Source organism: Schistocerca americana, chromosome 11 (genome assembly GCF_021461395.2).
Source record: "Schistocerca americana isolate TAMUIC-IGC-003095 chromosome 11, iqSchAmer2.1, whole genome shotgun sequence".
Taxonomy (NCBI): domain Eukaryota; kingdom Metazoa; phylum Arthropoda; class Insecta; order Orthoptera; family Acrididae; genus Schistocerca; species Schistocerca americana.
The window spans coordinates 59,347,563-59,367,443 of NC_060129.1; the positions used below are offsets into that span (position 1 = coordinate 59,347,563).

At 43.4% G+C, this 19,881-nt stretch overlaps 1 protein-coding gene across 1 annotated transcript in view; it reads right to left on the reverse strand.

Moving 5' to 3' along the window:
* Positions 1-1,729: 1,729 nt before the first annotated feature.
* The window catches only part of LOC124554047 (adenylate cyclase type 5-like), a 589,866-nt gene continuing 571,714 nt past the window's right edge, over positions 1,730-19,881 (reverse strand). Inside the window, exons 20-21 of the mRNA XM_047128083.1 lie at positions 16,480-16,686; positions 1,730-1,920 (exon numbers count right to left, since the gene is read on the reverse strand). Coding sequence (XP_046984039.1) covers positions 16,480-16,686 — 207 coding nt within the window. The 3' untranslated portion in view covers positions 1,730-1,920. The remainder of the gene's footprint in view (positions 1,921-16,479; positions 16,687-19,881) is intronic.

Below are 19,881 nucleotides of genomic sequence, written 5' to 3' on the forward strand. Positions count from 1 at the left end.
CAATTAACAATTTTTTGATTTGGAAGTTTGCTATTTGATTGGTGAGTAAACATCTACTAAAAACAATCAAACACACACACACACACACACACACACACAGACACACACACAAAGAGACATCACAAAAGTGTACAATTTTCTGGAATGTACTTTCTTTTCTGCCATATCTTCTCATGTAACATGTCTTCAGTGTTCACATATCGCGCTGGTTTATTTAGCAGTGACATGGAAAACTGCATGTACCACAGAAGGCCAAAAAACCTAGAGACATACAAATGTATACATAGAAAAAGCACTGCTACACTGTCATTCCTTTAGAGCACCATTAGAGTGGATGAAAGATGAGAAAGTTGGGCCACTGAGTAGCCATGAAGAATTGAGGCATCGAGCTTAGGCCAGAAAAAGACGCCAAAAGTCCAGAGCATTTGGCAGTGAGTGGTCCATAGGAGTGAAGCGAAAAATAGTTTTAAACACCACCCACAAAAGATTTCAGATACTTAGGTGATTTTCTTCCCTCTCAGTGATTACACAGTTTATGTTTACAAGTATAAACACTAATTCTTATAACATCAAAAGACATCAATTCGTTTCCAATACAGTTGATTCATCTACAGCTAATGTTTAAAATGTTGTTAATTCATAGATCTTGAGCCAGTGGTTACTAGTATCCTTTTAATATAGGTATTATAATTTGTGTTTTTAAACAGTAAACTGAATTAGAAATTGTCACACTCATTTCATAAATGGAATAATTTCTCAGTATATTTTTTTCATGTCTTTGTTTCCAAGCTTCTTAGAATATGTTTTTGGAATTAGACTGTTACACCAGTTAAAATAAGTTGAAATAAATTAAGTGACCTGCACCGCTTTTCAAAGACATAATAGTGGCAGCACACTTTAATGTTAAATAAACCAGTCCTTCACACTCAAATATTATTTTGCACCTAAATGTTCATGTGTTTGCAAGTGGTGTCATGTGAAAAACTATCATTTTAGACGAGATCCTAGTCTCTTCTTAAAATTCTTATGACACATTATCCCAAACAATGGCCAATAGAAATTTAAGTTTGCATTTGTTATTAAACCCAGAACTGCAGTATCTCATACAAACGTTTGAGACAGGAAATAATACAATTTTGTCTTAAAGGTATCATTGGAGACGTACTCTCATTTGGCTGTATGGACACTCAGTTACATGGCTTTCCAACTTAAAGTACCGTTTGTTGTCAATAAAGTTTATTTAAATATTTATAATAGGTATGAACTGTAGCAATTTAAAGGGGAAACTACTCACTAAACTGTCGATAAATGATCATCAGTGCAGCCAACTTACTTGAAGTGTTTAAGGAAACAATACATCTATAGCCCCAGGTTTTACAGCAAAATTATTAATCCACAACATGCTGTACTTAAAATATGATGGAACCTACATATTTACTATTATCCTCTATTACTGAGGGAACACATATGTGATTCATTTAGTTTGAAATAATAACACTATTCACTGAGTACATTAATGTTTTGAGACAGATACTAGAAAGTTCTTGATTTGGCACTTTATAACAATAATGTGATGGTTTCCTCCATAGTCATGAAGAAACTAGTATAACATTCTTGATTTCACTCATCCTGTCATATTGTAATAAGTCCTCTTACTTAATTGTAGTCCACACTTACATAACATTCTTCATTTCACTCATCTTATGTCATATTATTGAGACTTTCCAGTAGAAATACTTTTCATTGCAAACATGCTTCCTGTTGTTCTTATTACAGTAAAGTTCAGGATAAAGGATAAAATTCCATCACAGAGTTGTGTTCATAGCTCATAAAAGTTGCAAAGAGATTTTCATTAGGTCTCTTGCAGTATCTTGCCAGGAAGACATTCAGGTGTCACTGTTACTTCTGGGATAGCCGAAACTGGAAGAGAAAAAAAAAGCATTTTTGAGTCTACAGTACTGAGGGTTGTGGTGCAAATACATTTTAGATTGCTTACCACTACACAACATTAGCAGAGTTTAAGGTATATTTAAGTATAGTTATAATTTCCCACTAGTGCCTTGTTGTAGCCAACCAAATCTGCTCTACACACTGATCAGCCAGATATTGGGAATGAGCATGTGAAAGATACATAATGTACTAAAGTAGGTGTCTAGCAGGTAATAGGGTTAATTGGATAACTATTATTCTGGGAACAGATGAAGTATAGGGACAGCTACTAGTCGATTTTAAATATCCATACGTCATCTGGTACTGTAGACACTCAGTATAGGAAACAAATGTGAGCAGTAGCATAACAGAATGTGTAGTATCTATTGTGATAGGTACAAATTTAATAGTGAATGTCATTCATTGCTTGTTATCAGAACCAGAACTTCACAAAACCCATGTGTCAGTGTACATCAGAAAGTTAGCAGATGAAAATGAGATGTGATTATGTTGTTTCATAACATTCTGCTTGATTTGTTTATATTAAGCAGGCTCTGAAAATATATTTACTGTTTCTAGTTTTCAATATGTTTCCATGTCTAATGAACTGCATTTGTTAACATATTCATTACAATGTGTAACAAAACATTTATTGCTTTGTAAGTTCAAAACATACTTTTATGAAGAACAGACCATAAATTACCAAGCAGTGATTATTTAAGTTGTTTTCTATTACTTTGTTTGTCAACTTTTTCTATGACATCCACACAATATTTACAATCTACAGTTGGAGTAATAAATAAATAAATATACTGTCAATTAATATATCTTTGTTAACAGTTTGAAAAAGGATCCAATCCATCATAGCATCTATTCCAATAAACATTTCAGAACAGTTCCAAGTCTGTCCAACAGTTCACAGCTTCTACAGGCTCATACATTGGAGTTATTCTGCCACTCGCTATCTTGGATATTTTATGCTAACGAAATCCATGCTACTGCACTTTTGGGATAATTTTTGTCTAGAAAAAGTGATGTTTTGCTACCAGAAAACTACTTAAATAAAAGGCAGGTGGAATTCATTTATTTGTAGAAATTAGTTACTATCTAAGTAATACCCACAAATCAGTAATCAACACGATATTTATCACTGTACCATCGAAAGTCGCTGTGAAGGTTATTGATGAGAAAATTGAGACAACTTTGCAGCACTAATAAAGTGGATCGATGTAGCTCCACAATATTTCCATTACTTTGTTTTAGACCTGATTTAGCTTGAGATGGATTTTATTATGTGGGTAATGAGTTACACTGAGAGATTAATGTTGTTATTAGTATGATACGAGAGTAAAAAGGAGCAAAGACCTCGCCAACATATGGATTACATCACTGAAAATACGAAAGAATGCCTGGAATCCATAAGAAATGGAACACATGCTTTTCATATTACAAAATACTTCTAAACCAATTCCAGGAACTACTAAACAATGTAAGAAGAGAAAAATCCAGACAGTGCTTAATTATTCTAGTGATGAAGACATATTACAAGGAGAAATTCTTGATGACAATAAAGACAAACATTTGGAACCATACAGAAGAAATCAAATGACATGTTTTAGCATCATCTACAGAGAATGAAGAGTACTTATGAAAACCACTGGCAAAATTGAAACCAATAAGATAGAGAATTCGTGTGTTTGGATGAAAGTAAACATTATCCTGATGTTATTGAAAGTTTTAACGGAGACAGTGCAACTGTAAATACCATGATAATAAACATGCATTTTTTCACAATAATGAAGGATATATTTATGGAGGTATGTTCGATCTTTGCAACTAAATGATAGGCAGTTTGTTTCTTGCCCTAGGCGTTTCCCTTCTTTTATTGATGAATCGTCTTCAGTTTCCTGTAATACCTGTTTGTTTTTACATACATAATGAGTGCATTGTGTAGCAGTTACAAGTATGTTACAATGTTACGTTTTTTTCATATTTTACTCTTGGTTTTCAGGTTACAAACAACTTTTGCAGCACATGTTTCGTGAAGTTAAACTATCGTTTGGTGCTACTTAGGATTTCCAATGTTGCTAGTCCACATGTGTGATCAAATAAATAAATAAATAAAATAAAAAAATCCACTCTCAGAAAGAATGACACATTCACACATAAGAAAACACACACACATATACACACAAAAAGAAGTGAACAAATATCAAACTCCACACACAACACACACAAAAGACAAAACATAAACACACAGTGGCAGTTGGCAACACTACACACAGTTCACACACGCACATTCAACACACAATGAAAAGTGCAAGTGAAGTGTTGAACTAAACGTGATTGAAAGACACTGGAAATTGGCCATCTGGAGTATGGGGACCGAGTACACATATCTGCAGGGTCACAAAAATGGACTAGTAACATTGGAAATCATAAGTAACTCAAGCAATAACTTACATGCACGAAATTTGTGCTGCGGAAGTTCTTTCTAACCTGAAATACAAGAGGAAAACATGAGAACACGTAATATAGTAACATGCTTGTACTGCATAGCGCACTTGCTGTACATACAAAAATAAACATTTATTACAGGCCACTGCAGACGCTTCATAAACAAAAGAAGCGAAACGAGTATGGCAAAAACAAACCGTTTTTTCATTTATTTGCAAAGAAGGAACATATCTCCATGAATTTTGATGTAACTAAGGATGACAGGAAACAGAAAAAATGGGAGGATATAGTTGAATCTAGTATTTATTTTCTCAGTTCCACAGTTGGTCAACGGTCATGAATTGTGCTTAACATTTTCTTTATTTAGTCAGTAACATTTTGACACACCAACATACCTAATGAAACATTGATCTCTTTTTTGATAGCAAAAACACTAAATTTTGTTCACGTTTGTTACTTTTTTTTTACAACTTATATTACAAAAAGTTGTGTTCCTCTGTATTTTTGTAGTATTTGTCTCTCTGATTCCAAAAAGTACATAGATGTTGGTTTAATATGGTCTTATCAGGTAACTCAATAAATTTTAAAGAGGGTGACATTGGCCCAAGCTATTACACTGTCTTAAAGTGTATATTAATTGAAACAAAGTAAGCCACTCCAGCAGCTATTTTGCTCCAATTTTTGAAAGATTATAATATTTCAAAAATAAGTCTTTGATATCATTCTGTGTTGCTAGATGGTTTCTATATCGTTCTAGAATGGACTAACTTCATTTTCAAAAGTCATTGTACAGCACTACTATGCATTACATGATTTTGTTTGAAAAACTATCCAAAAGGGGAGGAAAGTAACCCCACTTGACAGTAATGAGAACATGGAGTGTAAGAAATGTTGCTCTTATTAACACTGTGTTACGAAATTTTCTCACTATGTTCTTAACGAAAGTAATGACACCTAATAGAGATGTGTGGCAACAGTATGGAGAAATGAAAATGGTGAAGTTAACTGGTCAAAAGGAAGGACGAGAAATAAAAGAATAATGTTAGTAGGGGATATGGGAGGAAGAAAACAGAAACAGAATGGGATGAGAAACGCAGTGTAGGCAGTCTGACCATTAATGGTTCCCTGCTGGATAGAGGGAAAACAAATGGGATATGCCTAGAGGGAAGCTGCATCAATGTTAACAGGTGCACAGTGGATATGGATAAGGTGCAGGTTATAAGGTATATCTTGTTCCGGGGTCGTGTGGCTGAAGTGGAGAAAGAAATGCAAAAAGTTTAGTGTTCTGAAAAGGTGAAGCGAAGATGCTGGGTATATCCAATCTCATTTTGCAGTTATGGAATAGCTAGTGAGCACAGCAATGCTTCGCAATTGCTAAATACGAATATGTATGGAAATTGGATATTCATCCTAATCTTCTTCCCTCCACTTCTTCTCCCCCAATTTTCTGACCATCTCCTCCGCCTCCCCCTCTCCTTATGCCTCATCTCTCCTCCCCTCTTTCTGACGATCTCCTCATCCATTTCCTCCCAGCTCTGGGTTCTCTTACCTCTCTCTCTGACTTTAGACCTTCTATATTGTTACTGCAAACGAAACCTTGATTGTGAATTGAAATCGCTTAAAATAAGTAGGTAAATCGGTTTGGATCATTGGCATGTGGGGTGTGATACGCTTCGTAGTATTACAGGTGGTTACAAAATATTACGATAGCTTGGTAGTAAAGGATGTTGTGTGTAACATTGGCACTGTTTCCAATATTGCAGTTCAAGACAGAAGTTAAAGGCTTGTAGAAAATAAACTAACGCTAAATCGCAGCAAGATTCAGTTTTTCCGGCTTCTAAAACACAAATCAAAGAAACCTGACGTGCTAATCACACTGAATCGGCATATGATTAGTAAGACTAAACAGTTCAAATTTCTAGGCATTCAGATCGATAGTAAGCTGTTGTGGAAAGCCCACATTCAGGGCATTGTTCAAAAACTTCATGCTGCCATTTTTACTGTTAGCTGCCGTTTTTAATATTACAGCAGTACCAGTAACAAGTGATAGTTCGACTCGAAAAGCAGTCTGATTTGCCTATTTTCATTCGATTATGACATGTGGTATTATATTTTGGAGTAAAACATCCCATTCTCAAAAGGAGTTTTCGCCTCAGAAACGGGCGGCTCGGACCACAAGTGGTGTTAAGTTCGCGAACCTCTTGTCGACCCCTGTTCTTTGGTCTGGGTATTCAGACACTGGCCTCTCAACATTTACATTCTTTAATGTCGTTTTTGGCTAACAGTATCAGCTTATTCCCAAGAATTAGCGGTTCTCACTCCGTTAATACTACGCAGAAATCCATCTGCATTTGGACTGCACCTCCTCCTATCTTGTGCAGAAAGGTACACAATATTCTGCTGCAGCTATTTTCGGTAAGCTGCCACAAGATATCAAAAATTTTAGCAGTGTCCCAAGCGCTTTCAAACCTAAACTGAAGAGTTTCGCCGGCCGCGGTGGTGTAGCGGTTCTAGGCGCTCAGTCCGGAACCGCGGGACTGCTACGGTCGCAGGTTCGAATCCTGCCTCGGGCATGGATGTGTCTGATGTCCTTACGTTAGTTAGGTTTAAGTAGTTCTACGTTCTAGGGGACTGATGACCACAGATGTTGAGTCCCATAGTGCTCAGAGCCATTTGAACCATTTTTTGAAGGGTTTCCTCATAGGTAACGACTTCTGTTCTGTCGAGGAGGTTCTTGAAAAATTAATCTACTTCCTGTGTTACACTGTTGATTGCATTTGTATAAACTTGTAGCTTGTCGCCTTTTTGGGATTCATAAACATTTTATCCTATTTATTATTACTTTTATGTTGTAATTTTATGTAACGAAACGTTCCACGCCCTTGGAGATTTACTCCTGAATTTGATCATACGGAACTACTCGTATAAATTAAAAATGAAAAAAGGGACACCTGTCCAGTTTCTGTCTCTCTTTGAGAGTAGCTTTAGTGACAGTACTTATCATAGTTTTAATCTGTGAATGGCTGCGTTTACAAAGTACAGATTCAGTACTTGTATTCTAATCATAAGCCAGCAAGGCATAAATATTACTTCCCCCCCTTCTGTAAAATTATCAGAGAGGAATGAATGAAAACAGCATATTGTTGTGTTTGCAATTTTTTGTCGGAAAAATGTATGTAAGAAGAGAAAATACGTACAGGAGAAACAATTTGTCTAAAGGGTTAAATACCCTCCTATCGCAGTCGAAACTGACAGCGAGATAGAAATCGCAATTGCTCGTTTTGGCAGCAGAGGGCAGCATTTTGTGTCTCTCAGTCGGTGGTTGATGTGGTTCATATGGGATACATATCGCCCACTAATGTAATATGAAGTTCCGACCTTTCGGACTTCTACTTCTCACATCTGTGTAGTGCTAGCCTGTAGCGAGATGCTTTCGGAACTTGGAGAAAAATACTATGGACTATGCGGTGGATCTATAGAAGGCTGTGGGCGATCAAACGAGCCGGCACGAAAATCAGATAGAGTCACCATTTTCTCAATTCCAAGAATGTCTGAAGCAACAAATTGTGTTTTCTTGTATATTACAGACGTTCCAGAATGAAATTTTCTCTCTGCAGCGGAGTGTGCGCTGATGTAAAACTTCCTGGCAGATTAAGACTGTGTGTTGGGCAGAGACTCGGACTCGGGACCTTCGCCTTTCGCAAGAAAGTGCTCTACCGACTGAGTAAAGCTGTGAGGAGACGTTGTGAGTCGTGCTTCGGGAGCTCAGCCTTTAGTGCACTTCCCCAGGAAACGCAAAGGTCCCGAATTTGAGTCTTGGCCAAGCACGCAGTTTTTACTTGCCAGGAAGTTTCATGACAGACATTCTTTTGAAACTTTAATACATATCTCAGCAGTTCTGCTAGTTCGTACATTATTTATGTATCAAGTGGGACGTATATGCCAGAGAAAACTTCGCAGAATGTAGAAAACATTGATGTGGGGTATGTTAAAGGAATCTTCAAATGTTGTACTGAAAAATTTTGTGAGGTATTTCAGTTTTTCGTTTTCATTGGAATAAATGTGTTTTGATATGGATCTGTTAAACTTTTTTCCATGATTGATGAAATCATCCTAAAATTAAAAATCTAGCTCGGAAAAATCCTGTGATTTCATGAAAACATGGATCTAATAAGCTTCGTGGGACAAATGCGACCCACTCTACCAATTTTCGAAACTTAACAATTTTGGTAGTGCAAGTGTGTTATTTATATGCAGACGTGGTGGGTGTTCTTTCAGACATCGAATAGAACAGACGCAATACATTCGTATAATTGATTCGCCTAGGTGGACAATGGGTCCGCCTTCTTCAGTGCGGTTGCACAAGTGTATCCGAGCCCTGGCGGGAATCTCAGAGTAGCGACCGTGAAGGAAATGGGCAGTCGCTGCGGGTAGGTGACGCTCGGTGGTGTGCAGCCCGCAAGGCGTGCCGAGGTAGTCGGTGCAGTTGCGCTAACGCACAGTCGTTAACACACCTGCCCAGTAAGCAGGAGGTCCTGGGTTTGAGACCCAGCCAGGCACACATTTTCACCCATCGCCGATGTTTCTGCGTAATGTCCCGAAGCAGCTGACATCAGTAATCCCTTTCGTTTCGTTTCCTTCCCCTCCTCCACCTTCAGTTTAAATATAGAGTGTTATTTATCACAAAGGAAGACAGTTTTCGACCTATTATTTTCCAAATGTATGCAAAATAAAGTTTATCATGAAAGAGTTACGAGAAAACCTGTACATAGTCATCAAAGAAATACACAGCCTGTGCCTATCCAAATGTTCATTAGAATAACGTGTAAAAGTTCGAAGTAAATCTGTCAAGAACTGAAGGAGATTTTTGATAACAGCGTTGCTCCTTAATACACCGATAGAAAAAAAAAATCGCAGCACCAAGAAGAAGTTCTGCGACATAAAAGAAAGTCGGTAGACGTGGTTCCACACCTGAAAGGAGACGTCTATTCAAGTTTCACACCAGCTCTATAAGAGTGGCGCTGGGAGCAGCAATATGAGGATGTAAATCAAGTTTTCTTTAAATACACGCTGTAACGGTCGTGAGTATGAATCACCTATGAGACTCGACGTGGTGAGTCCATGTTGGCCGGCCGCGGTGGCCGTGCGGTTCTAGGCACTCCAGTCCGGAGCCGCGCTGCTGCTACGGTCGCAGGTTCGAATCCTGCCTCGGGCATGGGTGTGTGTGATGTCCTTAGGTTAGTTAGGTTTAAGTAGTTCAAAGTTCTAGGAGACTGATGACCACAGCAGTTGAGTCCCATAGTGCTCAGAGCCATTTGAACCGTTTGAGTCCATGTTAAGAATGCCTCTAAGGCGACAAAGACGCCATTATCAACACTGCAGTGTGTTTGAACGAGGTTGTGCAAAAGGGCTACAAGAAGCTGGATGTGCCTTCTGTGGTACTGCAAAAAAGACTTGGCGGGAATGTAGCTTCTGTACACGATTGCTGCCAGAGGTGGTCGCAAGAAGACAGGGCCCCGCAGTACCATGTGGGATTACCGAGAGGGAAGTCAACTGTGTTCGGCTGATAGCTCTGGCGCATCATACTGCATCTGCAGCAGCCATTTGGCCAGCAGTTGGCACCACTGTGACACAGCGGACTGTAGCGTGCATTCCAATGACCCCACGCCACCGCCATTTGCGACTTCCGTGGTCTCAAGCGAGAGGTCACTAGAGGGCTGGGTGGAGGTCTGTTGAGTTTCCTGACGGAAGCCGGTTGTGCCTCAGTGCAAATGAGGGCCGTACATTGGTTTGAAGGGGGCCGGCTGAGGGCAAGTAACCAACTTGCCTGCATGCTAGACACAATAGGCCTACACCCGGAGGTATGGTCTTGGATGCGGTTCCATGTGACTGTGTGGAGCACTCTCGTGGTTATCCCACGCACCCTGACTGCAAATTTGTACGTCAGTCTGGTGATTCGATCTGCTGTACTGCCATTTATGAACAGCATTCCAGGCGGTGTTTACCAACAGCATAACGCTCGCCCACATACCGGCTTTGTAACCCGACATGCTCTGTGGAGTGCCGACATGTTGCCTTGGCCTGCTCAGTCACCAGATTTGTCATCAGTGAAGCATATATGGGACATCATCAGAGGACAACTCCGTTGTCATCCACACCTAGCATTAAGTGTCCCTTCATTGCCCCACCGAATGCAACAGACATGGAACTGACATCTGTCACCTGTACAACACAATGCATGCACGTTTCCATGCTCGCATTCACCATTCTGGCAGTTACACCGATTAATAATGTGCTAGCATTTCACATTTGCAATAGCTTATCTCGTGGTTACAGTAATCAGTGATCTTCCTATGTTAATCACTTAAATATGTTACCTAGACAAATGCATTCCAGAAATTTCATTATTCTGTAATGCATACGTGCATTCCCTTCACGTATTTAGGCCAAGCATTACACACATTTATACAATTGGTAGCAGCGAGGCTACACGTACATCTGACAATTACGCGTCAGCAAGGAGTATTAATGATTTATATATATATATATATATATATATATATATATATATATATATAATATATATATATATATATATATATATATACACACACACTGCTGGCCACCGTAAATGCAACACCAAGAAAGACAAGAGATAGCACAACAAGATTTATTTTGTAGATAACATGTTGACCGAGTATCAAATGATTACGTTTACAGACGTCTGTGACATGTGGTTCCTGCCAGAATCAGTAGCCAGAATAGCCGCCATTGTTGGAGATCACCGCTGCCACACGTCTCGGCATTGAGTCAAAGAGACGTTGGATGTGTTCCTGGGGTACAGCAGCCCAAGCAGCTTCCACACGTTGCCAAAGATCATCTGGTGTGGCAGCTGGGGATGTAATCTGGGTCACTCGTTGAGCAACCATGGACCACATGTTTTCTATCGGCGAAAGATCCGGAGAGCGAGCCGGCCAGGGAAGCAATTCAATCTGGTTATTGACGAAGAACCTTTGGACAATGCGTGCCACGCGTGGTCGCGCATTATCCTGTTGAAATATGGCTGTGGCCGAGCCCTGAAGGTAAGGAAGGACAACTGGCTCCAGCACCTCGGATATGTAGCGCCGGCGATTTAAAGTACCGGCAATGCGTACTAGAGGCGTGCCAGAGTAATATCCAATACCGTCCCATACCATAATACCCGGTGCAAGACCAGTGTGGCGGTGCATAATGCAGCTGTCCAGCATCCTCTCTCCACGGTGTCTCCACACTCGAATCCGACCATAGTGGTGCTGCAGACAGAAGCGTGCCTCGTCAGTAAAGACAACGTCATTCCATTCTGCCGTCCACATCCGTCTGTCATCACACCATTGGCGACGGAGACGTCTGTGGTTCTGCGTCAATGGTAGACGAAGCAATGGACGTCTTGCGGACAGACCACTCTGCTGTAAACGGCGTCGAATGGTACGCGCAGACACTGGATGATGCGTTGCAGACGCAATGTGCTGTGCTATGGTTCGGGATGTCACTGAGCGATCCGTCACTGCCACGGGCACAATTTGCCTATCAGCACGTGCAGTGGTGCACCGAGGTGAATGCGATCGACCACGTCGGTCCGTCGTACCCTCCTGCATCCAACGGTCACATATCCGCATTACAGTTGTTTGGTTTCGTCCAACACGACTAGCGATTTCTCTGTATGATAATCCACAATCTCGGTAAGCCACTATCATTCCTCTGTCGAACTCGGATACTTGATGAAAAGATGTTCGCTGTTGTCTACGAGGCATAACTGATCGTCTTGTGAAACAACCACAAGGTAATCACACGTGCCGAACGTACACTCGTCGAAATCGCCAAGCCTTAAATGGCGCTATGAGGTGGCGCCACAGGCGCGCGTGATGTGCGTCTGCGCTGAAATTCTAATCAGTTGCATATATCATCGCTGCAAACCCATGGTGTAAATTTCACTTGATTCGGATGCTTACTTCAGGGTGTTGCATTTACGGTGGCCAGCAGTGTATATATATATGAAACGAGTGAGGTGTTCCTATTGGCTGAGGGAGAAAGGAGGGGTTGTCATTCGCCAAGACAGGGCGAGTTTGCAGCGAGGCGCCACTCAAAACGCACGGTCGAGTAACCGGGGGCGGCTCTGAAAGAACGGTCGCGAGTAAATATTCCGGCTATTAAACAAGATATAAAGTGAAGGTATTAGTTATCAGAACGCCACGTGTCGTGGGCAGTGTCTATCAAGAGTATGGAAAGTGAGAACTGTGTTAATGTGTTGTAAAGGGCTGAATGTAACGGCGTAGCCCAGAGCCGCCATATTGCAAATCCTGTGACGTGTCTTTATTAAAACGAGTGCAGTACAAAACGTTGTTGACATTTAACAATTGGCATCCCGAAACACTCCACTTCAGCAGGATCAAAACCTACACGGAACCTGGCGCCTGAGCGATACTACTGTGCGACGAGGGATAACCGAAGCACCAAGACACCAGGTTAGCGATACACCGACCAGAGAAGTACTTCCCTCTAGCTAAAATGCCGCTGAGGGCATTGTAAGTCTACATGAATAATATTTTGGTACTACAATTTTTTCCATTAGCGTCTATTACATATACCGGGTGATCAAAAAGTCAGTATAAATTTGAAAACTGAATAAATCACGGAATAATGTAGATAGAGAGGTACAAATTGACACACATGATTGGAATGACATGAGGTTTTATTAGAACAAAAAACGAAAATTACAAAAGTTCAAAAAATATCCGAGAGATGGCTCTTCATCTGATCAGAATAGCAATAATAAGCATAACAAAGTAAGACAAAGAAAAGCTGATCTTCTTTACAGGAAATGCTCAATATGTCCACCATCATTCCTCAACAATAGCTGTAGTCGAGGAATAATGTTGTGAACAGCACTGTAAAACATGTCCGGAGTTATGGTGAGGCATTAGCGTCGGATGTTGTCTTTCAGCATCCCTAGAGATGTCGGTCGATCACGATACACTTGCGACTTCAGGTAACCCCAAAGCCAATAATCGTACGGACTGAGGTCTGGGGACCTGGGAGGCCAAGCGTGACGAAAGTGGCGGCTGAGCACACGATCATCACCAAACGACGCGCGCAAGAGATCTTTCACGCGTCTAGCACTATGGGGTGGAGCACCATCCTGCATAAACATCGTACGTTCCAGCAGGTGTTTATCAGCCAGGCTGGGGATGATGCGATTCTGCAACATATCGGCATACCTCTCACCCGTCACGGTAGCGATTACAAAACCAGAATCACGCATTTCCTCGAAGAAAAAAGGCCCGCTAACGGTAGATGTGGTAAATCCGACCCATACCGTGACTTTCTCGTCGTGGAATGGAGTTTCCACGACAGTTCCAGGATTTTCGGTAGCCCAAATTCTGCAGTTGTGGGCGTTGACAGACCCTCGGAGCGTGAAATGAGCTTCGTCGGTCCACAACACGTTACTCAACCAATCGTCATCTTCCGCCATCTTCTGAAACGCCCACACCACAAATGCCCTCCACTTCACCAAATCGCCAGGTAACAGTTCATGATGCCGATGGATTTTGTGCGGATAGCATCGGAGGGTACGCCTCAGTGCCAACCAAACAGTAGTGTATGGAATGCCGGTGCGACGTGCGACTGCACGAGCGCTGGTTTCCCCGTGCATAGACGAACCCGCTACAGTTTCCATTTCTTCCTGAACTGTCTCAGCAGCATTACGCCTTGTGCTCGATCGGCCACTACTGGGTCTATCGTCCAAACAACCCGTGGCTTCGAACTTCCAATTCATTCTCGCCATAGCTGCATTTTTCAACGGACCTTTACCCGTTCGAATCCCCTTCCTATGGCGATAGGATCGTAACGCTGAACTAGCACATTCCCCATTCCGATAATACAGCTTCACTAAAAGCGCCTTTTCAGGTAACGTCAACATGCTGCGACTGCTGGCGCATCTGATTCTCCCTCTTTTTTTTTTCCTTTATTGTAATTTTAATCACCTATACAGGGGGGCTGGCAGCAGCACATTATGCTGCTCTTCAGCCTTAAGTGGAACAATAACAGGACATAGAGGTGATAAAGACAATACACAAAACGGCGGGCAAAAAACGGAGATACAAAAAAACAATAAACATGAAGCCGTTCACGTTGGACGATAAAAACACTAACACATGTGGACACGGCGCACAAAACACGGAGAACGGCGATGGCACATGTGAACAGTGGAGTCGTAACTGCACGAAACACAAAACAAAGCACACACACAAGATACTGATGTCGATGATCTCCGGCGTGCGAATGTTCACTATGCGTGTGCGAGGCCGGGGACCTGCCAAGAGAGGAGGAGGAGGAAGGGGAGTGGGAGAGCGAGAGGGGAGAGCAGAGATGCCACGGGCAGGGGAGAAAGGGGGGAGGGAGGAAGGGGGAGGGGAAACCCGGGGGAAGAGGGGTGGAGGGAGGGGACGTGGGAAAAGGAAAGAGAAGGGAAGGGAAGAGAAGGGAGGGAGGGTGCTCAAAGGAAAGGACACCGGAAGTGGGGGGTGGGGCAGGGTCAAAGTTGATAGGAGGGGTAGATGGAGGGGAGGAGGACATCATCAGGGAGGGGGAGCTGGCGGAAGCCACCTTGGGAGAGGGTAAGGAGGGTGGAGAGATGGAGACCGGGTGGGACGTGCGAATACAGGCGCGGCAGCGGGCGGGGGTGGGAGAGGATCAGGGAGACGAGCGGGTGAGGAGGATCGAGTTTGCGGGAGGTGTACAGGATCCGTATCCTTTCAAGGAAAAGGAGGAGGTGGTGGAAGGGGATGAGATTGTACAGGATCCGCGTGGGGGAGGGGAGACGGATGCGATAGGCGAGGCGGAGAGCATGACGTTCAAGGATTTGGAGGGATTTATAAAAGGTAGGGGGGGGGCGGAGATCCAAGCCGGATGGGCATAACAAAGGATAGGGTGGATGAGGAACTTACAGGTGTGGAGGATGGTGGAGGGGTCCAGACCCCACGTACGGCCAGAGAGGAGCTTGAGGAGACTGAGGCGGGAGCGTGCCTTGGCTTGGATTGTCCGGAGGTGGGGAGTCCAGGAGAGGCGATGGTCGAGGGTGACGCCAAGGTACTTAAGGGTGGGAGTGAGGGCGATAGGACGGCCATAGATGGTGAGATAGAAATCAAGGAGGCGGAAGGAAGGGGTGGTTTTGCCTACAATGATCGCCTGGGTTTTGGAGGGACTGACCTTGAGCAACCACTGGTTGCACCAAGCGGTGAACCGGTCAAGATGGGATTGGAGGAGGTGGGAGCGCTGTAGGGTGGGGGCAAGGGCAAGGAAGGCGGTGTCATCGGCAAACTGGAGAAGGTGGATGGGGGCTGATGGCAGCGGCATGATTCTCTCTCTCATTACAGCTCCTTTTATACACGATTGTCATGCGCAGTCACTGACGTTTTGCTGTCCAGCGCCATCTGACGGACATTTTGTGAACTTTGTTTTTTTTGGGTCTAATAAAACCCCATGTCATTCTAAGCATGTGTATCAGTTTTTACCTGTCTATCTACATTATCCCGTGGTTTATTAAGTTTTCAAATTCATACTGACTTTTTGATCACCCGGTATAGTTAGGTATCATATACATTAAAAACAGCCTATGTCCGTCACAATGTTCATTACAGTATCGTATAAAAATATGATGGAAAATGGTCAAGAACTTTTAGAGGTTTTTGGTACGAACGTAAAACAACGACTTGATGTAGTAGTGTGAGGAGGGGTATTGAGGACACCAGAAACCAATGAAGTAAACAGTGTGTGTGAATATCGCGTCGCCTACCTGTCCACATCCAGCCTGAGAATAGGACGGACTTAGATGATGGACGAACAGAATGTTAGAAACATATCTTAGGTAGGCTTTCATAGCTGGCTCGAGTCGTCTATATTGTTAATATCCTGCACGGAACCCCGTTTTTGTGTGTTGTTTCCTGTTTTGTTAGCGAGTGCCATGACGTGCTGCCCAACAATTGAAGTTGTTCTTGTAGGTGGCTTCTAGGGAACACGATGACCAGGTGAGAGGAGGCGGCTGCTCGCAGTACCTACCTAGCTCTCGGACACTCCACCGCTGTTACCGTCACCACTGGGCGCCGGCGGCGGCTCTGATGACGCTGGCGTCGACGGCGCCGGCGTGGTGGCGTACCCATTGAGGAAGTAGGTGACCATCTCGCCCTTGCCCTTAACCTTGATGGTGCCGCGGCAGGTGAGTGGGTAGCCCTTGGCGTGCAGTATGTGGTACATCTCCTGCGTGACCTGCACACAAGACATCTAGGTGACGTGAAGAAGACGCTGGGGTACTATCATTATCAATTATACAGGGTGCGTCTAAGAGGTCTTTACGACTGTACAACTTTACATTGTACAAAAGAAGTTTGTTGGGATAGTATGAAAGCTTTCACGACCGGATGACATATCTTCTGGTAAACCTTCCGGGATGTAAGGTCGTGGTCCATGAAACTCTTCAGCTCCTAAAATTTCGTCCAGAGCTGCGCTGGATATCTTCAGTCGGCAAGACTCACCGGAGGAGAAACACCCCTCTGAAGATGTCCAGCGCAGCTCTGGACGAAACGTTAGGAGCTGAAGAGTTTCATGGACCACGACCTTACGTCCCGGAAGGTTTACCAGAAGATTTGTTGGGATAGCTTACAGAATCGGTAGATGTGTCATTTTGTAGCAAGCAACTTTAAGTTTGACATAAAAGTGTCAAGTGTCATTTTGGTTCGATGTAACTACCATCTGCAATGTGGCAGACATCCCACCAGTAATCAATATCTTCCCGGCCACGACATCTTGGTAGATGATTGTTGCAGTGTCTGTGTGTTTATGGGTTGTATTTTTTCATATGACTTGTCAAGCCAGTGGCAGCACGGCATCTCTTGCCGCAATTGTCACAAGTGCATCTGGCTGCTGAGGCGGGAGCAGTGGTAGCATTGTGAAGCTTTTTCTGCCTTAATCTGTCTAACAAACCTTCATCATGCTTCGACATTCCAGATGATATATCATCACGCCACTCTGGTCTCATGCTAGCCCGTGCCTCCCATCTGTTTGTGTCGATTCCAAAGCTCTCCATATCTCGTTTACAGGAGTCCTTGGACCTCAATACAGGACGTCCTACAGGTCTTTTGGCTATAGAGATCTCTCCAAGCATCACCAAGCAGGGGAGTAACATATCCATAGTCCTTAAGGAAACACTAGAGAAAGAAATCCAGTGGCCCTTTACAGCCAGTTCACCGACCTGTGAAGTGATAATCGGAGAAACCTCGAACTTCCATGAGGAGATGAGGTGGTGCACCGTCTTGCTAGCAGTAAACCATCCCGTCTCTATCATCTTCATCGACTTGTGAAATTAAACGTTTTCGAGCACATCCAGACACACAATGCCAGCGACAGTTTTCTCCATGAAGGAGAAAGGGCTGTACACTTTCAGTTTGCTAACAGCACAAAACACTTTAACTTTGGGGCTGTCATGAACGTGTTCCAGGATTGAATGTGGATTTTTGCTGTATCAAATTGTTCAACCGTTGACACAGTGGTGACAACGGTTCCTATCAGATCACCGAAGTTAAAGCGCTGTCGGACTGGGCTGTCGGACTCGGTCTGCTGAGCGCTGTTGGGAAGAGGGCTGCACTCAGCCCTTGTGAGGCAAACTGAGGAGCTACTTCATTGAGGAGTACCGCCTCTCGTCTCGTAAACTGACATACAGCCAGGAGAGCTGTGTGCTGACCACATGCCTCTCCGTATCTGCCTTCTGAGTTGCTTATGGTCTGAGGATGACACGGCGGCCGGTCGGTACCGGTGGCCATTCATGGCCTGTTTGGACAGAGTTTTAGTTTTCTTATTCTGCATTGTGGGCGTTCACCATGGCAGTGATACGAAGTTTACGCCGAACAGCTGATGCAGAATTCGTTTCATGGAACCAAAATACACAGTGAGCAAGCTCCGCATTGGTGAAAGCAGCCATTTTAACTGTGCACCACACTGGCACTCCTGTGTATGGAGTGGGACGCACCAAGCATGGCTAACCTACACATGGAATATTTCGAGGAGGGAGCATTGGACACGGCTCCAGTGAAACCGAAAGCAGTTTACAGATATGTGGATGACACCCTTGTGGTCTGGCCACATGGTAAAGATAAACCACTTGAGCTCCTGCAGCACCTCAGCGGTATACATGAAAACATCAAGATTACCATGGAGATAGAGAAAAACGGAAGCCTACCCTTCATGAACATCCTGGTTACTAGAAAGGCAGGAGGCACGCTGGGACATTCGGTATACAGGAAGGAAACACATACGAACCTATATCTCAATGCTAGGAGCTGTCACCATCCAGCGCAAGTTCGGGGCCTTATTGTGAAAAACTTACAAAAAAATTATGATTCAGAGTATTGCCCATCACTGGACACTACATTCTCCCGTCTTTCGGATAGCATACGAATCCCGTGTCGGAAGAACTGGGCGTCTTTTGTGGGGATCCATGAATCGATTCAATTTTGTTTTTGTTCATATGGTCGGAAGTGCTGGTCAGCCCGCCGGCAGCTGTGGCCCAGCGGTTCTAGGCGCTTCAGTCCGAAACCGTGCTGCTGCTACGGTCGCAGGTTCGAATCCTGCCTCGGACATGGATGTGTGTGATGTCCTTAGGTTAGTTAGGTTTAAGTAGTTCTAAGTCTAGGGGACTGATGACCTCAGATGTTAAGTCCCATAGTGCTCAGAGCCATTTGAACGATATTTTTGAAAGTCTGCAATCACATAAAACTTAAGGTTTTTGGCTACAAAATGACACATCTAGCGATTCTGTAAGTTACTGCAATAAATTTCTATATCATTCCAAAGTTGTTACATCCTTTTTGATTGACGCTGTATTGTGCAATAACACTTTGATGCGGAATGATAGGCGATTAAGGCGCTGCTGTTGTGATAAAGGGACGTCCGCTAATTACTTAAGTTCAAAACAGAGGAGGGGCCCAGCAAAATCTCACCAAATTTCATTTAGAGGGTTGTGGGACTGGGGGTCAGAGGGTGGGGGGAGAGGGGGGGAAGTGGGAGGGGGGGGGGGGGGAGGAAGGAGCAATGAAAATCCCATGCCAACTTCTAAATTCAGAGAATATGGGTGGGGCGTTTAATAAGCAACGCAACGCATTCTTTTTTCACGGCAAATTTCGGTTGAGAAAATGCGGAATTTGTTGTGGGACATCGTCGAATGTTCCCGCTTCAGCCCCCATAGTTTGATGAAGTTCCGACAGTTGGCACTGCTATACGTCGGCTGTAACGTGGCGTCTATAACAGAGGTGAGTTCCGAGCAGAGATCGGCGGTTGCACTACGTCTACAGAAATGTGACAGCTAACAAAAGCACGATGAGTCGTTGGGCGCGGCGTCTGTTGAAGTGGCCCCCAGCCTTTATGACCTCTCTGATCCGCCCTGAATGCTTTACACGCGTGCATGCCTGA